Raw genomic sequence first — 15,618 nt, 5'->3', positions numbered from 1 at the left:
ACATAATGGTAAATACTAAAAGCAGTATTTAGAAGTTCATATGAGGGATATATGGAGTGACTAGAAGAAAATAAAGCAAAATATATATATATATTTTTTATTATACTTTAAGTTCTAGGGTACATGTGCACAACGTGCAGGTTTGTTACATAGGTATACTTGTGCCATGTTGGTGTGCTGCACCCATCAACTCGTCAGCACCCATCAACTCGTCATTTACATCAGGTATAACTCCCAATGCCATCCCTCCCCCCACCCCATAATAGGCCCCAGTGTGTGATGTTCCCCTTCCAGAGTCCAAGTGATCTCATTGTTCAATTCCCACCTATGAGTGAGAACAGGCGGTGTTTGGTTTTCTGTTCTTGTGATAGTTTGCTGAGAATGATGGTTTCCAGCTGCATCCCTGTCCCTACAAAGGGCATGAACTCATCCTTTTTTATGGCTGCATAGTATTCCATGGTGTAGATGTGCCACATTTTCTTAATCCAGTCTGTCACTGATGGACATTTGGGTTGATTCCAAGTCTTTGCTATTGTGAATAGTACCGCAATAAACATATGTGTGCATGTGTCTTTATAACAGCATGATTTATAATCCTTTGGGTATATACCCAGTAATGGGATGGCTGGGTCATATAGTGTTTCTAGTTCTAGATCCTTGAGGAATCGCTGTACTGTTTTCCACAACGGTTGAACCAGTTTACAATCCCACCAACCGTGTAAAAGTGTTCCTATTTCTCCACATCCTCTCCAGCACCTGTTGTTTCCTGACTTTTTAATGATTGCCATTCTAACTGGTGTGAGATGGTATCTCATTGTGGTTTGATTTGCATTTCTCTGATGGTGAGTGATGATGAGCATTTTTTCATGTGTCTGTTGGCTGTATGCATGTCTTCTTTTGAGAAATGTCTGTTCATATCCTTTGCCCACTTTTTGATGAGGTTGTTTTTTTCTCATGAATTTGTTTGAGTTCTTTGTAGGTTCTGGATATTAGCCCTTTGTCAGATGAGTAGACTGCAAAAATTTTCTCCCATTCTGTAGGTTGCCTGTTCACTCTGATGGTAGTTTCTTTTGCTGTGCAGAAGCTCTTTAGTTTAATTAGATCCCATTTGTTAATTTTGGCTTTTGTTGCCGTTGCTTTTGGTGTTTTAGACATGAAGTCCTTGCCCATGCCTATGTCCTGAATGGTATTACCTAGGTTTTCTTCTAGGGTTTTTATGGTTTTAGGTCTAACATTTAAGTGTCTAATCCATCTTGAATTAATTTTCGTATAAGGAGTAAGGAAAGGATCCAGTTTCGGCTTTCCACTTATGGCTAGCCAATTAGAAAAGAATTTTCAACCCAGAATTTCATATCCAGCCAAACTAAGCAAAATATTAATAGAGGTTTTTCTTCTTGAGAGGTAGTATTATGGGCCATTGTTATTTTCTTCTTTTTTAAAAAATGTTTTTGGCATTTAAAAAATAATGGATATATTTACTTTAAATACAAGAATAATAATTTTAAAGTCTTAAAATTTTAACCAAGATCATTATTAAAACCAAGCAATTGCATGTTTTCTAATGCTAATATTTTAAGTGGTCATATTTAATGTTCAAATTCCACTTTGTCTTTCCTAGGTCATCCAGAAATTTATCCTTTAGTATTAACCACCAAGACGCAGGAAATATTTAACTGCCGAATAGATGAAGATATCACAGATGAACAACCTTATAAGCTTATCAGCAAAGAGGATATTTTTGAGGACCTGCGCAACAGAGCTGCAGTATCTGATTTCCACCCAGTCAAAAAAATTGTCCAGGTAAGCACAATATCCCTCTTTATTTTCAGTCCTACCTCAAGAAGTTCCTGGTACATAATAACAAAAGTTGGAGAGGTTGTTGGTTCAAATCTGGCCCCGTTGCTTTAGGCAAGTGCTACCTTGCCCACCCCTGCTTGGGAATCCTGTTTGATGATCCTCTGTGAAAAGCAAAATTCCATCAATGACTTGTTATCTAATCCCACACCCAGAAAAAGTCATCCTTGCCCAGTTTTTGTTTTGTTTTGTTTTGGTTTTTGAGACAGGGTTTCACCCCTGTCTCCCAGGCTAAAGACACAATCATGGTTCACTGCAACCTCTGCCTCCCAGGCTCAAGCAATCCTCACATCTCAGCCTCCTGAGTAACTGGGACCACAGGCACAGGCCACCATGCCCAACTAATTGTTGTTTTTGTCGAGACAGGGTTTTGCCTCGTTGCCCAGGCTGGTGTTGAACTCCTGAGCTCAAGTGATCTGCCCGCCTTGGCCTTCCAAAATGCTGGGATTGCAGGCATGAGCCACCGTGCTCCGCCTTTGCCCAGTTTTAACTAGAATATGAATCTATCCTTATTTTCTGCTTTAATCGTTTAATTCATAATTTTGGTTCTGATTTATCTCTAAGCATGCTACAGAGCACAATACCAAACAAAAACTTCTTTTTTTTTTTTTTTCCTGTTAGAAGTAAAAGTGCATGTAAATTTCCCTGGATGCATTATATTTTTAAGAGCTTTTTAAAGTTAATAAAATAATTTTGCAATTTGATGTTATCAGCCATAGATTAGCACAGTGGTTATCTTCTATAATTGGTTGATAAGAGAAATACGAATTTTGTGTTAGTGTCAAAATAAACAGAGTGACCACTGAACATTAACTTCCTCTCTCAATTATGTTTTTGTAGGAATATCCTGGAAATGAGCTTCTGCTTGTTTATGACAAAGACTTCAAATATGGACTTAACTTTTATCTTATTGGAACTGAAGAGGGCAAAGAAAACTATTTAAATGTGAGCAAACCCCAAGGCCTTGTAATTTGTTTGTTTTTGTTGTGGTTGTGTTTGTTTTTGAGACAGGCTCTTGCTCTGTCACCCAGGCTGGAGTGCAGTGACACAATCATGGTCACTGCAATGGGAACCTCCCAGGCCCAAGCGATCCTCCCACCTCAGCCCCCCAAGTAGCTGGGACTACAGGCGTGCACCACCACGTCCAGCCAATTTTGTTTATTTTTTGTAGAGATGAGGTCTCACTATATTGCCCAGGCTGGGCAATTTGTTGATTAGCAGAAGGAAGCGGAAGTGGTACATCTGAAGGATCCCTAAACATAGTGATTATTATTCTTGTTTAGTTTGGTTTCTTTGGGACCCAGATCAGGTTCTGGCACCTAGAATAAGTAAGTAGTAAATGGGGGATGAACTAAATCAAGTATCTCAGGGTAACAGATTTGCCCTTTGTTGACCTCGTGAGAGGAAACAGTGAATCTGGAGTACCGCTTTCCTAGTTCTCTTCTTGCCATCTCCACAACTTTGAGTAAGTTACTGAGCCTCTCATCTGTAAAACGGTGACACCATTATTGCACATTTCCTGGGCTTTCATGAGGATTCATATAGGTAAAGCCATTTGTTCAAGGTGTGCAAGAAAGGTAACAGATGTATGAGACTCTCTTTCTGATCTTCCATCCCTGTTTGGTCAAATTGAAGGAAGCAATTTGGGAGGTTTGGTTAAATTGTTTGAGGATAACAGAGAGGTTTGTGTGGCTGTCCAATAAGCAATAAGAATAAAGGGAAACCATATAATTAAAAAATATCTAGGCTGGGCACAGTGGCTCATGCCTGTAATCCCAGCACTCTGGGAGGCTGAGGTGGGATCACTTGAGGCCTGGAGTTCCAGACGAGCCTGAGCAACATAGCAAGATCCTGCCACCACAAAATATAAAAATATTAGCCAGGCATGGTAGCTTGTGCCTGTAGTCTGAGCTACTTGGGAAGCTGAGATGGGTGGATCACTTGGGCCGGAAAGGTGAAGGTTGCAGCGAGCCATGATCATGCCTCTGCACTCCAGCCTGGGTGACAGAGCGAGACCCTGTCTCAAAAAGAAAAAAATAAATAAAAGCTAACAGTTTACAATTAAAAATCATCTTTCATTTAGCCTTAACATTTTCAATTTTATTTTTATGATGGCTGTTCTGTTTTTAATTTCTTATTGTTATGAAATATTTTAAATGTATAGAAAAAACTAGAGAGTAGTATAACAAATATCTACACTTCATTATCCAGAATTTTAAAATATTAATTTTTATATTTACTTTGAAACTTTTTAACAAAATAAATAAAAATTACAGACAATATTCCACTCCCTCTCGTATCCTCCCTAATTCCGTTTTCTTCACTCCTCCCTATGAGGAACCATTATTCTAAATTGTTACATACTGTTCTTGTCTGTGGTTTTATACTTTTACCATATATTTATGTTCCACAAATAATGGATTTTATAGTCTTATTAACATTCACATAAAAATTGTGTCATTTTTATACTCAGTCTGCAACTTCATTTTTCACCAAATTATAAAATTCTAGGATCTATAAGTATCAGTACATTTAGATACCATATATATGTAGATAAAATTTGTTCATTATAACTGCTCTATGGAATTTTATTTTATGGTTTTACCACAGTGTCATCAATCCATTCCTCTATTGATATTCATTTGGTTGATTTTCTTTTTTACTATTACAAATATAGCAGCAGTGTGTGTGTATGTATATATATACACATCTATATATAGAGATGTGTATATATATGTATATATATCTTCTTGTCTACCGTCTTTTTCTTCTTTCTATATTCTTGAGATCTCTTTCTTTTTTCTTTTTCCTTTCTTTTGCTTTGTTTCCTTTTTGTAATTCAAAAGTATGAATTGACAAAAAAAGTAAGAAAGTGCTTAATGAATTTATATAAAAGTAAAGTTTGTTGCAAAATATGTACATATAGCAATAACCTAAACTTGGGCATATATTGTAGAATGCTAATTATTTTACTTTAGCCCCCAGAAGTATCAGAAGAACAAGAGGAATATAAAGAATATATTCCTGAAGATGTGTATATTTATAAACCGCCTGTCTCTAAACCATGGGTTTCTTTGGGCAGTGAAAAAGAAATTGAGGAAGAATCAGTTACGGAATCTACAAAGCAGGTTAGAGGGTTAAATATGATCTGTAATCATTACCTCCCTGTAGCTGAACAACCCTTATTCCTGAGGAATTCATAAGGTTTACTGTGTTTGCTGTGGAGGCATGGTTTTTGGTGTGCTGTTTTGGTTTGCTTTTATAGAAGAATGGTCATTGTCTTAAGTGGGTGTTATGGGTTGAATTTTGTCTCCAAAAAATGGTATATTGAACTTCTAACCTCCAGCACCTCAGAATGTGATTCTATCTGGAAATAAGGTCATTGCAGGTATAACTATTTAAGATGAGGTCATACTAGAGTAGGGTAGGCCCCAATCCAATACGACTGGTGTCCTTGTGATAAGATGGCCATGGGAATGACAAAGAGGGAGAATGGCATGTAAAGAGGCAGGCAGAGGCTCGAAAGATGGATACACAAACCAAGGAACACAAGGATTGCTGGCTGTCACCAGAAGCCAGGAGAGAAACAGGGAACAGATTCTCCCTCAGAGCCTTCAGAAAGAAACAACCCTCAAACACTTCAATTTCAAACTTCTAGCCTCCACAACTGTAAGAGAATAAGTTTCTGTTGTTTCAGGCCACCCCATTTGTAGTAGTTGGTTATGGCAGCTGTAGGAAGCCAATATAGTGGCATTCCCTCTCAAAGGAACTCCTGTGAGGGGGAATTGTGTGTGAGTGGTTTATTAGGAAAGTGTCCCAGAAGAGAACACAACAAGCAGCTGAACAGGGATATGGAGGAAACCCTGCCAGGCTGCACTCTCAGGCAAAAGTCTGCAGAGGGAACGCTTCAGCCAAACCCGGAGAAGAACTCTGGAGTGTAAATTATACCTCAGAGTTGTTCCAAACAGAAGCCAAGGAGAGGGGTTTATGTATCCCTCCTGCCAGTCTACCATTAGTCAAGATGAAACTACTAGTTACTTCCTGTTCTTTGCACCTGCTGGCAAAGTGGTCCTAATAGCCCTACAGCAGCCCTCCAAAGAGGAGGAGCAGGTGCTGCTTGTGCGAATGGGAAGCACACAGAGCTGGAGGCGCTCACAGAAAGTGCACAAAGGGCTCTGAGCGGATCTGGGCAGAGTACCAACATTGCCTACACGTCAGTTTTTCTTCAGGGACTTCATTGTGTTACCTTTACTGTTTACATGTGTTACAGATTACATATATGATTTCTCGAAAACGAAGTGAATTTGGTGCACCAATTAAGTTTAGTGACCAGAATGCTTCCAGTGTAAAAGATGCCTATATTGAATGTACAGCCTACCCAGATAAAAATTTTACCCTTAAACAACTTGAAAAAGATGTTGGCATGCAAGTAATCCCCCAAATAAAGGACATAAGCACTCAGACAAAATGGTAAGTATGTGATGGGTGTATGTAATTTTATAGCCAGTTACAGTAAAATCTGATAACTTCCATTATTATTTTGAGAGCTCTTTATAATAAATAGAAATGATTAATGATGATGACACATAGATCTCCACAGAGTAATTCAATTCTGGAAGATCTAATTATATTCAATAATGCCTTTAAAAATCGTAACAGGAAAATGAGACACAAGTATAGAAGATTGTAAAGACTGGAGTAGGAAAATGAGTGATGCTGTTAATCATGACAGTGCTGGTCATCTGTCATCTGGCATATTACAATTGCCCATCATTGCTCTGTTCTACCTAAGTCATCATTCTTAAACATCAAATCAGATGGTGTTACTTCATTGTCTAGGTTTCTTCTCTGGCTTCCATCACTTAAAAAATACATCCATCCAGAGCCCTTAGGATGGCACATGAGGTTCTCCTTCCTCCATGACGAGGCACTGTCTGCCCCTCCAGCCCCATCATCCCTTGTTCCTAAACAAGCTGTCTGTGTGCCAGCCCTACGAGTGTTTTCAGTTCCCAGAATACCTGCAGTTCCACCTCTTCCTGCCTTTGCCCATGCTGAATCTTCCTCCTCTCTGTAAATGGTAATGATATTCTTCTAATTACTCAGACCAAAAGCCTTGGATTTTGTTGGGTCTATCTTCAAAATTTACCTACTGCTATTACCTTAAACCATTCATCATCATCTCCTGCTTGGATTACTGTAATTCCTTCTAAGTGGACTTCCTCTATCCATCCTTTCTCTCCTGCATTCTGTTCTCCATAGAGAAGCCCTGGTAATCCTATTAAAATGCAAGTCAGATCATGTCATTGATCAAAACCTTCAATGGCCTGTCATCCCAAAGGAACCTACGAGGCTTCATATGATCTAGATCCCTTTACCCCTCTGCCCTAATTTCCCACAGTTCTCCCTGCTCATCCATCCAGCCATACTGGCTTCTTCATTCCTTGATTTACCATGCATACTCATACCTGATGTGTTTACGCTTACAAGTCCTTTACATAGAATGCTGTTCCCTTGTGTTTATTCCCTCCTTCATTCAGATCTCTGCTCAAATGAGGCATTCCCTGACACTCCTATATAAAAGCAACAACTCAGCCGGGCGCCGTGGCTCACGCCTGTAATCCCAACACTTTGGGAGGCTGAGGTGGGCGGATCATGTGGTCAAGAGATCGAGACCATCCTGACCAACATGGTGAAACCCCGTCTCTACTAAAAATACAAAAATTAGCCGGGCGTGGTGGCATGTGCCTGTAATCCCAGCTACTTGGGAGGCTGAGGCAGGAGAATTGCTTGAACCCATGAGGCAGAGGTTGCAGTAAGCCGAGATCGTGCCACTACACTCTAGCCTGGCAACAGAGCAAGACTCTATTTTTCTCCATTGTGCTATAATCGCTTGATTTGTGTTTTTTATTGTCTCTCTTCTCCTCACTCTGCCCTTGGAATTTAAGCTCTGTGAGACAAAAAACTTTGTATATTTTATTTACTGCTATGTTCCCAGCTCCTAGGACAGTTCCTGGCATATATTTATTAAATGGTGGGGAAAAAGGAATGGAGGAGGGAAAACAGGAAGAAAAGGATATAGCTAAGGAAGAATGTACAGAATGATGACAGACTTGAATTCACTGTTAAGTGAAGAGCTATGAAATATACAATGAGACAGGTCATGACCAGGAGAAGCAGGGTTCAGCAACATGGAATACAATACAGAAGATACTTTTCAGATCTATGTGAACTAACAGGTTAAAAACCATGAAAATGCAATGTTAAAGTCAGGGCACATATATACGGACTCCAAATGTTGGGCCAAGAAATGAGTCAGAAACAAGAGAAGAAGATGAACAGACAGGCCAAAACAAGAGGAGGTAAAGAGAAAGGCAAGAATTGGTAGTCAAGTCCTGGCAGGGAAGGAGGACATCAGACATCCATAAATATCAAGAAGTGAGTGCAAGAGAGGAAGGAGAGAGGTGATATATTAGTACCAAAGGAACTTGAATTTTGAGACAAATTTCTAAGTCGAGCCAGTCAGAGATTTATTTTATGTTCCTACTAGGGTACAGACAAGTCCCAAGAATGAGTCAGCCAGGGTACACTCAGTAGGTAGACTCAGAATACAGATGGATAATAATAATAGTGGCAGTGTTCCTACGTAGAAGGAGTAAACAGATGAGAAATAAGGGAGGTCTTGACCCACAAAATGAAAAAAAAGTTTTTTCAAAGAATTAAAAGGAACTCAAATGGTTTAAACCTAGATGACTGGGAGAAGGCTGGTACTTCAAGCAGGAAATTAGGAAGGGTAGCTGGTATGAGGTGGAGAAGCTAGGATATGTGATTATATTGGAGGGAGTCAAGAAAAATCAAAGATGAAGTTCGAAGAATAATGACAGTGAAAGCAAATGCCTAGTGTTCCCACCACATACCAGGCATTCTTCTAAGTGCTTTACACACATCAACTCAATCCTCACAACTGCTCTCTGAGGTAGGCACTATCCCCATTTTACAAATAGAGAAACTGAAGCAAAAAGAGGTTAAAAATGAAAGCCCAATGTTTTGGGCATAATTTAAACCTGAAGCAATAATGAATAGTTTTGCTGAAAAACAACAAAACAAATCATATTTTGAAAGTAAGAGTGACTCTTAGGCATGTTGCTACTTTGATAAAACCACCAAAAAACATATCTTTTTTTTTTTTTTTTTGAGACAGAGTCTCACTCTGTTGCCCAGGTTGGAGTGCAGTAGCACAATCTTGGCTCACTGCAAGCTCCGCCTCCCAGGTTCGTGCCATTCTCCTGCCTCAACCTCCCAAGTAACTGAGACTACAGGTGCCCACCACCACACCTGGCTAATTTTTTGTATCTTTTATTAGGGACGGGGTTTCACCATGTTAGCCAGGATGGTCTCGATCTCCTGACCTTATGATCCGCCCATCTTGGCCTCCCAAAGTGCTGGGATTACAGGCGTGAGCCACCGCACCCAGCTTTTTTTTTTTTTTTTTCTCTAGAGAGTAGAAATTAAAAGGTGAAGCTGAGATTTGAACCCAGGTCTCTCTGGTTCCAATACTAATATTATTTCTTTCTACCACTCTTCCTTCTGCTATGGATACTGACCTAAACAAGGAAAAAAAATGAATTATTCTAGTAAACATACTCAAAACTCCCTTTACTGCTTTGTCTAATTACTCTCCATTTAATATATTACCTCTCACAGAGACATTCTGCATTGTACTGACATTTGTTCAACAAACACAAATACTACATAGTATTCTGTTGAGCACTTAAAATGTGGTAGGCACTGTTTTTAAAGTTTTGCATGTATCAACACATTCAATCCTTACAATGACACTATGAACTAGCTACTTTAAGAATTTCATTTATAGATGAGAAAACAGGTAAAGAAGGTTAGATAATTAGCTCAGGGGTCACATAGCTAGTAAATGATAGAACTGGGCTTCAAAGCCAGGCAGCCAATCACCAGAGTCCACACTCTTAATGATTGTGCCATGTGACTTTTCCAAGCTCCACATGCCGAGATCAAGGGCTCACCCAGTCTAGTACTTGAGACTGACAATAAAGCCCAGAGATACAATGCCATATGACGTGTTCACATACAGAGGCCACTAAGAGCATACTAGATGGAGCAAGCCTTCCGGCCACCACCACTACTGAAATGTATCTTATTCCTGGTTTTGTGTGTTTAGAGCAGTTTCTCAACCTCAACACAATTGACATTTGGGGCTGGATAATTCTCTTTGAGGGAAGGCTGTCTTGTGCTTTGTAGGGTGTTTAACAGCATTCCTGGGCTCTACACACTAGACACCAGTAACATGTCTAGGTTGTGACAACCAAAAGTGTTTCTTGACATTGCCAAATGTTCCACGAAGGGGTGAGGTGGACACTGACTTAATGAAGAGATAGAGAAAACGATAAAGATAGCAAAACATTAATAATTGATGAATCTGGGTGAAGGGTGTATGGGAATTCCTTGTACCCTTCTTACAACTTTTCTGTAAGTTTGAAATGATTTCTAAACAAAAATTTTATAAAAATAAGATCTTTTTGATTATGTTGGAGAAAAATTCATGTAGACTTTGAATAGTGGTCAATATCAGTTGTCTAGGATAAGGAAAATTCAATGTATATAATTTAAATATAAAATAAAATAATATCCTAACATCATTGTCACAGAGACACACTTTTGACCTGTTGTGGCCCATGTTTGCTCTTCTTTGACCTAATCTTTGGTATTGAATTTCTTTTACTATATTAGGACATATCCTAAAAATGCTACTACGCAATATTATCCAAGAGAATTCTCAGAAGAGGAAAAAGAGACACTCAAACAATCAAAGCCTTTGGTTGATTTTCTTAACAATGCATCCATAAGGTAAAAAATTGCATATTATAAATTTTAAAAATAAAAGATAAAATGTATATGTTTACGTAGAATAACAGGTCTAAATAAACAATCCCAGATATGGTATCTAGATAAAAAGTATGAAGACAGTTGTCAGGTATGACACATTCTACAGATTCTCAGTATTTCTTTCCTTTCTATTGCTATGCAACATCTTAGCCCTCTCAAGCTAAGGCCACATCAAACAGTGTGAAGAGTTGAGTGTGTGAGGATGTTTTCCTAATTGCAAATTAACAATTACTTGTATTTACCACGGTTACTTTTACGTAAGTCTTTTTCTCCACTCCTAACTCCTCTTCTTCATTAACTTTTTGTAGGATGAGGAGAATGCTGTGGACGTTATGATGATGATGAGTATTTGCAAAAATATCTTTGTAGATGAGAACCTGAATTTAATTCAAATGTCTTTTTGGACATTTCCCTCTTATCACCAATTCCTGTGTTCCTGCACTCTTACTGGCTTTGAAAGAGAAGCATCTTCAAAATGCCCCCTAAGCTGTTAGGACCCTGGGTAGAATTCTGGGACTTCTAAACCAGAGAAACAACTTGACAAGTTCTCCTCAAGCTGATACTAGAGTTTAGAGAAGTGGATCCAATGGAGGACAAGTCTGTCAGTTATATTCGATAGGCTGGTTTCTATTTCTTTCCAAAATTAAAAACTTGGTAGTCAAGTTCATATATAGCCCAAGTTAAGCTTTTTTATTTTTAAGAAATGTCATTGGTTCTTTCAGACTATATTAAATATCCTGAAAATTCCAACAACTTTCAAAGTTGTTACCTATGCCTAGGGAGACTCTGGCTCAAAAATTCAGTTAATGAGACAGAGAGAACATTATTTGCCACTCATTCACAGGAAGGATGCTATAATTTTTCCTATATGGGCAATGAGGTAGAAACAAGAAAACCTGAGTGTCCCCCTCCCCTTATCAAAATTTAGTAGTCATTACAATTTTTCCTGTAAGAATAATAAAAATGAGAAGTTTGTTTACATATAATCAATATCCAGAGAAAACTAGATATTGAGGTAATAAAAAATGTTCAAAATAAATCCACACTGTATATTATCTTTAGACCTGGACTTTTATTCTTCCCTCTGAATTGCCATGCTTATAAAGAAAAGAATAGTGGATAGCTTTATGATTCCCTCCCTGAGATGTGGGAAGGAGAAGCCAGAAGAAAAGGAAGAAAGAGGAAAATTGGCACAGGAATTATAATAGCACTGGCCAAGAGTAAATAAGAAACCCATGTTTATATTACTGCAAGTGTAACTTCCAGCTTTAAAACTGCTTAAGGTTTTTTCAGTAGTTTTTAATTAAGGTAAGCCTGATTTTTTTCTGGAAGAAAGCCCTTTTAGAAATGGGAAATGTATTTCTCATAGAATTTTATCTAAAACAAACTTAAGGGAAGCATTATTTGAAAAGAAGGCAATGACATGAGATGAGAGAGAGGAACTTCAGGGGGATTCACAAAACAACTAAGAAACCTTCCTTTCGGGGTTAAAATTCCTAGACAACAGTTTTGCCAGCCTCCAATGTGTTACTCTCAGGAGACACATGGTTCCAGGAAAGCAAGAAACCGGAAACCAGAAGAAAGATGTGTTTTCACTTCTTCTGTTTGAATTACTTCCCCATTCTGGCTGAGGAGGTAGAATCAGGAAACCAGAGCGAAAGCCACGTCTTTAACTTTTCTCGTGAGAATTCCTTTCTCATTTAGGCTTAACCAGAAAGAAATATGATTTGGAAAATGCTTACTAATGCTTCTACTGGAAACTGTTTAAGTCTCAATAGTCCTCTACACAGGGTTATTCAGTGTTCAATGTGCTTATGAATCACCTGAGGACTCTTGTTAAAATGCAGGCTCTGACTCAGTAAGTCTGGGGTGGAGCGTGTGACTCTGCATTTCTAACAGCCCCAAGTCATGTTGGTGGTCACTGGACCACACTTTAAGTGGCCAGGTCTTAGGAAAGGGGTCTATTTTGAAAGATGAAGTACAAGAAGAATTTAACCAAGAGGGGACTCAATTAGGCAATGATCAGTGTAATGATCAATGACAGGGGTATCAAATGGTGCCCTTTTTATATTTTAGGAGTATCTATTTTTACGTTCATATTGAACTATCTAAAGGGTTTTTTTCTTATTTTAAGAAATTCATAATTGAGAATCACTTTTTCAGCTTACCACACCTATATAAAACCAAGAAGTTTACAGTTTTGATCATTAGGGCAAAACCTTGGGTGGCATTCTAATTGTGGGAGGCTCTTAGTGACTTTGGGAGAATGCGGAGCTTTCAGACCTAAGCATAAAGAGGACAATCATTATCACAGGAACTATTTTAAGGCAGGAGCCTGTCAAACCAAGGTCCTTAACTATTAGCAAATGATCCTAGCACTCAGATGGTATCTTAAAGGAACAATATTAGTATTTTTAGCAGGATAATTTTTCATTTTGGGGACTGTCTCATGCATTGCAGGAGGTTTGGTAATGGAATTAAACACAGTAGCACCTCCCAGGCATTGTGACAACTAAAACTACAAACACACCCACACACAGACACACACGCACACACTTCTAAACTCCAATTCTTCCCTTGTTCGGAATCTCTTATTTGTTGTTTTGAATTACGTATGTATTGGGGCTATCCTGTTTAGGATAAGTGATCATTTAGTACAGAATGTGCCTAAGAAAATTGCCATTTGTGACAGTTGGGGCTTTCCAGGAAGCAAATGACATCAAGTTAGAGGCAGAAGTTTACTGAGGATTACACTGTGAAAAATAAAGGAGTGGGAGACAGGACCAGGAAGGTAGCGCATCAGACAAATTCTCAGCCTACCCAGCAGGAGCTCCAGAGCAAAGACGCCTGCTGTGGGAGTGCTGCACAAGGAGGACTGGCCAGGCCCAGCCATCCCTGCAGCTGCATGCTCAGGCATTGACCTGGAGAGAGTACAGCCTTGGCTTGGAAACTGAGGCAGATCATGAAGTTGCTCAAAGTTCTGAGTAACATGCCACCATGATTTTTTTCTCTTAAGTCATTTATTTCACATGAGGTTAATCATTATTACCAAATATACTTGAGAATTATTATTTTTTGTTCAGTATAAATGAAGGAGGAGGAGTTGCTAAGATAGTCACATTATTGGATACTAAAATCCAATATCTTAATTGCTTTTTATTTTTACAAATTAGTGTTGAAATAGCCCTGCAGCAAAATGAAATCACGAACACATTTATTGATGACTGGAAACACCTCGCAGAAGAAGAAGGCACCTTTGGGGACAAGACTGATACCCACCTGAAAGAGTACCAGTCCTTTACCGACCTTCATAGCCCAACGGAGAAAATGATTACCTGTGTCTCATGGCATCCAACTATCTATGGTGAGATGGAAATGATGGGGATTCCCTTTTGTGATAACACTGAAATTGTCTGTTGCTTTCATATGTAAAATTGCAAACTAGCTCAATGTCAATAAGACACCTTCCATTTGCTCTGTGCTCACTAGGTACCTGCCATGTGCTTTCCACACTTTCACTGTCAGGTGTCCTCCCAACAACCCTGTAGGACGCACAGCTGTCATCATCTCTGTTTCACAACACAAGGACCCAAGCTCAACCCAGGGAAGTGACTTGCCCAGGTCACCCAGGTGGCATATGCAGAGTCTGGGTTTGGCTTGGGCCTGTTGCTCTCCCAAAGCTAAATTTCTTCCTCCTAACACTGCCTTTCTGATTACTAGACAAGAGAGGAAATGTGCCTCCTTTAAAGAGCTCAGCAGCCAAGGGAGGTAGGTAGGGTTGTGCAAAGGTGGAAACATGGAAAGAGAGGTATTTGTCCTCTTTCTTCCTCCTTTCACCCTCCACTGGCCTTTTCCTCACAAAAAAGAAACAAAACAAGATTTTCTTTTCTTCCAAAATCTTCTGAGTCCCCTGTATATTTTATACTAACAGTACATGTCAGTTTGGACCAGCCAAATTTCAAGTGCTAAATAAGTGACATGTTACTAGTGGCAACCACATTAGCCAACAGAGCTCTAAGAAAACTCTTGGTCTCCTATGGACAAAGTGAAAATGAAGAGTGGCTGTGTAGAAAAGCAAAAGCTAGAGACATCTTTCTATATATAGTTGTTGCCATCTTTAATTTCTACCTGTGTTTCAATCAGGGTTAATAGCTGTGTCAGTGGCCGTGCGACTTTCTTTTGAAGACAGAGTTCACTTTTCTGGTAAATTATTGCTGCAGCCATCACTGATTCTTTTCTGGAGCTTCTCTGATCCTATACATCCTCAGGTAATTAGGAAGAGTTGCCCATATAGCCTAAATTTTCAAATACTACTTTCATGTATACCTTTAGCAGTTTTTATTGCAAAGTACTTTATAATCATGTAATGTTATAAACATTTATAAAGTTAGGCTTTCTTCAGTGCAGAACTTGTCATCATTCAGTTTGAGCAAAACTAAAGTTTACAATTTGTTTATTGAACAAATCAACATGCTATTTTTTTCAAAGGTTGTAAGAAGAATGTTTAAACTATTTTTAAAACAAACTCTTTTATGGACTTTACTTAAATACCAGTTGGTCAAATGCAAATAGATTTTAGTTTCACATGAGTTTCCTCAATTCCAAGGATCACTGGATAATAAATAAAAGTGAGTGTGTGGGAGAGCACTGGGGAGTGGTATGGACTGCGGCCTTGAAGAGTGCATTACCTGTCTCTAGGCTGGCTGCCCTCTTGTTGCCAGGTGGTCCCATTGTTAAGAGAATTGAGAAATTTGGAATTTTGTATGAAATCGCCCAATTTTAAATATCTCAACTAAAACCAAACCAAAACACACAGAAACCCCACTCAAACCAACCAAAACACATAGC

The 15,618-nt window shown here is 38.8% G+C and overlaps 1 protein-coding gene across 2 annotated transcripts in view; it reads left to right on the top strand.

The window, feature by feature from the left end:
* The window catches only part of DNAI3 (dynein axonemal intermediate chain 3), a 73,930-nt gene that overhangs the window by 18,675 nt on the left and 39,637 nt on the right, over positions 1 to 15,618 (top strand). For both annotated transcript variants that reach the window (XM_007978107.3, XM_073007154.1), the window contains 7 exons: positions 1,619 to 1,800; positions 2,695 to 2,799; positions 4,833 to 4,982; positions 6,125 to 6,324; positions 10,615 to 10,731; positions 13,944 to 14,134; positions 14,914 to 15,038. In XM_007978107.3, coding sequence (XP_007976298.1) covers positions 1,619 to 1,800; positions 2,695 to 2,799; positions 4,833 to 4,982; positions 6,125 to 6,324; positions 10,615 to 10,731; positions 13,944 to 14,134; positions 14,914 to 15,038 — 1,070 coding nt within the window. The remainder of the gene's footprint in view (positions 1 to 1,618; positions 1,801 to 2,694; positions 2,800 to 4,832; positions 4,983 to 6,124; positions 6,325 to 10,614; positions 10,732 to 13,943; positions 14,135 to 14,913; positions 15,039 to 15,618) is intronic.

Source organism: Chlorocebus sabaeus, chromosome 20 (genome assembly GCF_047675955.1).
Source record: "Chlorocebus sabaeus isolate Y175 chromosome 20, mChlSab1.0.hap1, whole genome shotgun sequence".
NCBI classification, from domain to species: Eukaryota; Metazoa; Chordata; class Mammalia; order Primates; family Cercopithecidae; genus Chlorocebus; species Chlorocebus sabaeus.
Note: the sequence above shows the minus strand (reverse complement) of the source record. Positions and strands in the feature narration are given on the sequence as shown.